This window comes from Myotis daubentonii, chromosome 2, assembly GCF_963259705.1.
Source record: "Myotis daubentonii chromosome 2, mMyoDau2.1, whole genome shotgun sequence".
Taxonomy (NCBI): Eukaryota; Metazoa; Chordata; class Mammalia; order Chiroptera; family Vespertilionidae; genus Myotis; species Myotis daubentonii.
In genome coordinates, this window is record NC_081841.1 from 110069605 (window position 1) to 110076405 (window position 6801).

The 6801-nt window shown below is 34.9% G+C and overlaps 1 protein-coding gene across 1 annotated transcript in view; it reads left to right on the top strand.

The window, feature by feature from the left end:
* Positions 1 to 3549, top strand: part of FGF9 (fibroblast growth factor 9) — a 63461-nt gene extending 59912 nt beyond the window's left edge. Inside the window, exon 3 of the mRNA XM_059684231.1 lies at positions 749 to 3549. Coding sequence (XP_059540214.1) covers positions 749 to 994 — 246 coding nt within the window. The 3' untranslated portion in view covers positions 995 to 3549. The remainder of the gene's footprint in view (positions 1 to 748) is intronic.
* The last annotated feature ends 3252 nt before the right edge of the window (positions 3550 to 6801 follow it).

A 6801-nucleotide genomic window follows, 5' to 3' on the forward strand; every position in this document is an offset into this window, starting at 1 on the left:
GGGGAAAGGTTCTTCTTCCATCGAAGCTCAGGGAAATAGGAGGGCTAGAATATGTGTTTTTACTTTAGTCATGACCAACAGCATTATTTCTTAAAATGTAGATCGAGGAGTGTCTGCATCAGAATCCCCCCCAAGGGCCTGTTACAAATGTGTATTTCCAGACTTGCTGGATCAGAATTTTAAAGGATTGGGGTTGGAAATCTGCATTTTAAAAAAGCATCTGAGGTGATTCTTGTGTACACTGAGGTTTGAAAACCACATTTATGGAGGGAGAAGCAAACAACACTGTTCAAAGGTTAGACAACGACTGACATCATTGGTGATGTTGCTCATGTTGGCCTATGTAGCAAGTACTTTATGAAAAATATAGAAAAGATGAAGCAGTTACCTGAACCTTTGGCTTCTGCTGGGATGGTCATCACCCTAATTGCTGTAGTAAAAATGAGAACAACTTATCTTGTTAGTTGTCCTTTGCCTATTTGACTCATTCTAATAATTGGTAGGCATAAAAGTCTAATGAGAAAATACTTTGAATCTTTTGTGCTTTAATCATTCTGAATAAGAAATGAGAATGTGTTAAATTTATATAGTAAAGCAGTTTTGGCAAAATGTGTTAAAATGGTTTAGTGGGTTAAAAGCACCATTTTCTTGCCAGACTTAATAGTGTGTAGCAAATGAAAATGTTTTAAATACAGAAAGTAGCTAATTTAGCAAAAATACTCATTTGCTTCCTTTTCTTTTTAAACAGGAAAAACTAACCCAAGAGTGTGTATTCAGAGAACAGTTTGAAGAAAACTGGTATAATACGTACTCTTCGAATCTCTATAAACATGTGGACACTGGAAGGCGATACTATGTTGCATTAAATAAAGATGGGACCCCAAGAGAAGGAACGAGGACTAAACGGCACCAGAAATTCACACATTTTTTACCAAGACCAGTGGACCCTGACAAAGTACCTGAACTATATAAGGATATTCTCAGCCAAAGTTGACAAAGACCATTTCTTCACTTGAGCCCTTAAAAAAGTAACCACTATAAAGGTTCCGTGCAGTGGGTTCTTATTGATTAGCTGTGTCATCACATCTGCTCCACTGTTGCCAAACTTTGTCGCATGTATAACATAGGATGGAGGCTTGGATGGGGACATGCTGACTTTGTGTTGCACTTACAGGCCTGTCCTCTGGGAGGCCTGCCTGTGCCCACTTGATTTATTGTGAGAAGAGACAAGGGTGTGTGTATGTTAGTGTGTGTATGTGTGAGTGTGAGTTGATGAGCAGCAGGAAATCAAAAAGACAGGAGCAAAGTAGAAGATGGTGGCCTGATGCATGCTGGGGAATAGACACACTTTCACATGTCCAATCAGTTGTCCTTCAGCTGGTATCAGCACAGCTGCCACACTTTGACTCATGGGATCTTGGCTGGTGGCCTGCTCAAGGGTACACTGCATTTGCAAAGGCATGGAGGGTGCAGTCTTACTTAAGAGACCTTTTCAGTTAATTCTCACTGGTGCCATCCCAGTGAATTTAAAGCAAAGATCTCTTAGTAAAAAAAAAAAAAAAAAAAAAAAAAAAAAAAAAAAAAAGTTAAATTTATTTATAGAAATTCCAAAGGCAACATTTTATTTATTTTATATATTTATTTATTATATAGAGTTTATTTTTAATGAAATATGTACAGGCCAGATAGGCATTTTGGAAGCTTAGGCTCTGTAAGCATTAAATGGGAAAGTCTGCTATGAACCTGTGGTGAATTCATGCAAATGAATATAACTTTGCATGGATATGAGAAATTCTGATGACCCTTAATGTACTGAAGGCGACAATCTCTTTTGTGCCCGTATTATTGTAAACTTATGCACATCATTCATGACACTGAGTATTCACTCTTCAGAATGCTTGTTTCATAGCTTATCCCAGAGGATTAAAGATAAACTGGGTCTCAAACTTTTATTCTGTGTCTGTACTATTTACTCTCTCATAAGTGACTGACGCCATCCTTGTAATGTCACAGTTGGAAAATATGAGGGTCAGTATATAGCCGACTCGTCTAAATCTATTGCAGAATGTACCAAAGCTAAGCAGTAGCCATGCTTTCATTTTAGTTGGTCTCTAGAACAACAGGATGAACATCAAACATTGTACTGATTTAGAGTTCTCAAAAAGGAAAAAAAAAAGCTTACATAGCACAGATTATTCTTTAAAGGGACACCTGAACCAGATTAGTAGGATCATTCTTGTAAACTTTTTATTTGTACATTTGGTTATCAAATATGAAATTATACAAGTACCATAGAGGTCATTGTAACATTTTTAATGAAAAATTGATTTTGGTGTGAACTGTCATAATACGTGGTAATAGGACCTTCAAGTAAAACTTGCAAATGAAACTAATAACTCTTCACTAATAATTGACAATGAGGGGGAAGTATTATATTTGTTGACTGTTTTGCTTTTAAAAAGGTCTTCACAAGCGCTCAGTTTTTTAAAGAGGAGGTTACTATATAGAATATCTTTTACAAGGCTTTTATAACATTTTATGCTGAAAAGCCTAAGAATACATATTTATTTAGTAGCAATAATTTTGGAACTTGCCCTTGGGCAAGGGAGACTATTCCTTACTATATCTAAGGAGCAAAGAGCCAAATTCTTAAAGCAATATTTAAGAAAAAGGAGTTTATAACAAATTCTCATACCATAGAGAATAGTTTTTAGTCAGTTATGTTGGGAAATTAAAAGTGACAGTTAAAAAATGTGTTGGAATTTATGTAGCTAATTTTAAAATTTAATACTCCAACTTTGTTTTGCTGTGATGCATATTCTCTATGAAAAATAAAGGTATGTCACTGGTGAGTTAAAGCTGTTTTGAAGTAGAAGCCCATGACTTATAGCCGTGAACATATGCGGCCCTTCTAAGGTCCAAGCTGGAGCACACAGAAGAGTCCTCCTGCTGATATAGGCATTAAGGAAAAATTAAGTCTAACCTTTGGAATTAAGAAATATTTGGGGGGTTGGGGACTGGAGCAATATAAGATTGTTAATTTATGATAAAGGTCAGAATGTTCTCTTCATTTATTCCCCCCCCCCTTTTTTAACTTTCTAAAGAGAAACTGTATTTAATCCCTAGATGTAGTAGTCTTATTTATTACTTAACTCTTTGCTGCTGTTAAAATGTGCACATATTCAGGCTTTAGTTCTTCCAAAACATTTAATATTTTTGACTGAGAAACATTAAACATCTGACCACAGGAATGAATCAAGTTTGTAGGATGTCATAGGTACAATATTTAGCACTGAAAAAATTGATTTTAGGTGATAACCAAAAGTAAAGTAGCATGAGGTGCAATTAGCCCAAAATAAAGAAAACAATTTGTGAAAAAGACTAAAAGCTCCATGCATTCCTAGAAAAATGCTACTTTAATGTCTACATTTGGAGTTATTTTGTTTTGGTACCTATTTTTTAAAAAAAGAGAAAAATGTTTTTTTGCTTTTGGCAATGGATACAATAAACTGTAATGGTCTGTAAATAAATAAATATTGACTTATGCAATTTATGTAAATAAGTGTTCTGGGAGAGTAGATTGCTCAGGGTTTTGGTGGGCATTGTTCTATTGGGCAGCAGAGTGAGCTCATAGGTTTGCATCTGGTTCTTTGCCTAAGAGACTTAGAGCCCTTCATTTGGCAGCCCTTAGCTACTGTGGAATGGGTCGTCCCAGTTTTCACCAACAGATGTTTAGACAGCCCAACCACTATGTAATTGGTGCCAATATGTGCACCTTGGTTAAAATTTAACATGATTGAACCACCCTCCCATCTATCTTGTGAATATCCCAGGCAGTGTTGAAGGACGTGCCAGGTTGGGGAACCTGTCTCCACTAGATTCTGTTGTGTAGATAAATGAATGGTTTCAGTTTATGGTGTTTTTATTCTGTTTCTTCTCATGAACACTACACCTTGTATGATTTCCTTGATAATCTGTAATTGTGTAAATACATAATTATAGACTTTTGAAAACGTATTTTTTTTTAACTTGATGTCCATTTTGGAGCTGCTTCAAATTATGTGCCTACTTGAACCAATGGAATTTTAAAACATGCTCTTCTTGCTCTTACAGCTGTTGCATATATGTTGAGTGAGTAGGGGGTGGGAGATGGAAGGGGAGGAACAAACACATCTAGATGCCTTTTCTTTCTGTAAGCATTAGATGGAGAAGCAGGTAACCTTCTGGGATAGACATTTATGGAGTTGTAGCAAGGAAAATTGTGTGTGTGTGGGCATTTGTGTGGATGGGTGAATGGACAAAGTTACATTGTTTGAGGTCAAATTCTGTTTGCTGAATCATTTGACCTTGAAATGTGCCAAATTTACGTAGATCCAGTTTTTGGTCACTTGCACCAAAAAGCAATGCAGTGGTGGGGTGGGGGAATACAGATGGATTCAGAAGATGTGTTGGCTAACAAGCCCCTCTGGAGGTCATGTGTGTGTATATGTGTGTTATACATGTTATGTAATACCCACGTGTGTGCATAGACATTGCACAATTTATTTAAAACTCTTTTTTTTCCACTTCAATAATTTTGAGTTTTGGTAGTTTCTGAGAGCAAACTGGTGATGTTCAAGCATTTTATCCTGGCATTACCATGAAGTTTTAAAAAGTATATTCCTTGAGTCTCAAAACACGCCTAGACAGTTTAGGACATACATTGCCTATGTTAATTTACTTTAATTTATTTTTATTCCCATACCCCCACCCCCACCCCTTTGGCAACTATCAGCTGTATTTATGAGTCTTTTTTTGTTTTGTTTTATTTATTTATTTAGGGTACTTTTTTTTTTTTTTTAGATTCCACATATAAATGAGATCATATGGTATTTGTCTTTCTCTAACATTTCACTTAGCATAATACTCTTCAGGTCCATCCATTTTGTCCTAAATAACAAGATTTCATTCTTTTTTATAACTGTGTCATATTCCATTGTGCATATGGACCACATTTTCTTTATCGATGGACATTTGAGTTGCTTCTATATCTTGGCTATTGTAAATAATACTGCAATGAACATAAGGGTGAATTAGTGTTTTGGGTTTCTTTGGATAAACACCTAGAGGTGGGATTGCTGGGTCATAAGGTAGTTCTATTTTTAATTTTTTGAGGAAATTCCATACTGTTTTCCATACTGACTGTAGTAATTTGCATTTCCACTAACAATATACAAGGGTTTTCTTTTCTCCACATTCTTGCCAACACTGTTTGTTGATTTATAAATTTAGTCTATTTGACAGATGTAAAGTAATGTCTCATTGTAGTTTTAATTTGCATTTTCCAGATGACTAATAATACTGAGCATCTTTTATATATTGGCCATCTGTATGTCCTCTTTGGAGAAATATCTGCTTAGGTTCTCTGCCCACTTTTAAAATTGTATTGTTTGTTTTTTGTGTGTTCAGTTGTGAGTTCTTTATAAGTTTTGGATATTAACTCCTTATCAAATATATAATTTGTTAATATGTCTTTTCATTGAAGCATTTCATCCATTTACATTTAGAGGAATTATTGATAAATATGTACTTATTGCCATTTTATTAATTGTTTTTAAGTTGTTTCTATAGTTCTCCTCTTCTCTTCTTGATCTCTTCCCTTGTGGTTTCCTGTTTTTCTTTAGTGTTTTGTTTAGTTTCCTTTTTCTTTATTCTTTGTATGTCTTTTGTAGGTTTTTGGTTTGTGGTTTCCATGAGATTTATGTTTATCATTCTTTATTTTAAGCTGATAGGTGTTTAAATTAGAATATATTCTATAAGGGCTACATTTTTACTTTCCCTTCTATGTTTTATGTTATTGATGTCATATTTTAGATCCTTTTATGTTGTGTATCTAACTACATATTGTAGTTTGAGTTGAGTTTGATACTTTTTTCTTTTAACTTTTGTAGTTGCTTTTAAGATGTCAGATTGCTATATTTACTGAATGTTTGGCTCTACCTGTGAGGATTTTACGTTTCTTATATTTTAAAATTTTTCTGGTTCTGGCCTTCCCTTTTCTACTGAAAGAAGACCCTTTAACATTTATTGTAAAGCTGGTTTAATGGTGATTAAGTCCTTTAGTTTTTGCTTGTCCCAGAAAATGTTTATCTCTCCTTCAATTCTGAATGACGGCCTTGCTGGGTATATTATTCTAGGTTATAGGGTCCTTTCATTCAGCACTTTGGAGATGTCTCACCACTCCTTCTAGCCTGTAAAGTTGCTGCTATCAGCTAATAATCACATAGGTTTTCTTTTTTCATAACTTGTTTTTCTCTTTCTTCAACATCGTTTCTTTATCTTTAACTTTTACCATTTTAACTACAATCTGTCTTAGTATGGGTCTCTCTGGGTTCCTTTTGCTTAGAATTCTCTGTGCTTCCTGGATCTGGATGTCTGTCCTGTTTTCTTTCCCAGGTTAGGAAAGTTTTCAGCCATTGTTTTCTTAGAGTTTCTGCTCCTTTCTCTCTCTTCTCCTTCTGGGATCCCTATAATATGAATGTTTGAGCACTTGATGTTATTTATTCCAGAGATCCCTTAAACTATTCTCATTTTTAAAATTCTTTTTTCTTTCTGCTGTTCTGATTAATTGATTTCCACTAGTCTGGTTTCTAGGTCTCTGGTCCATTGTTCTGTGTTAGATAATCTGCTGTTGATTCCTTTTCTTGTGTTTTTCATTTCAGTTAATATATTCTTCAGGTCAGCTAGATTCTTTCTTATACTTTCTAACTCTTTGTTGAAGTTTTCCCTCAGTTCCTCTATTTCACTCTTGAGTTTGGTGAG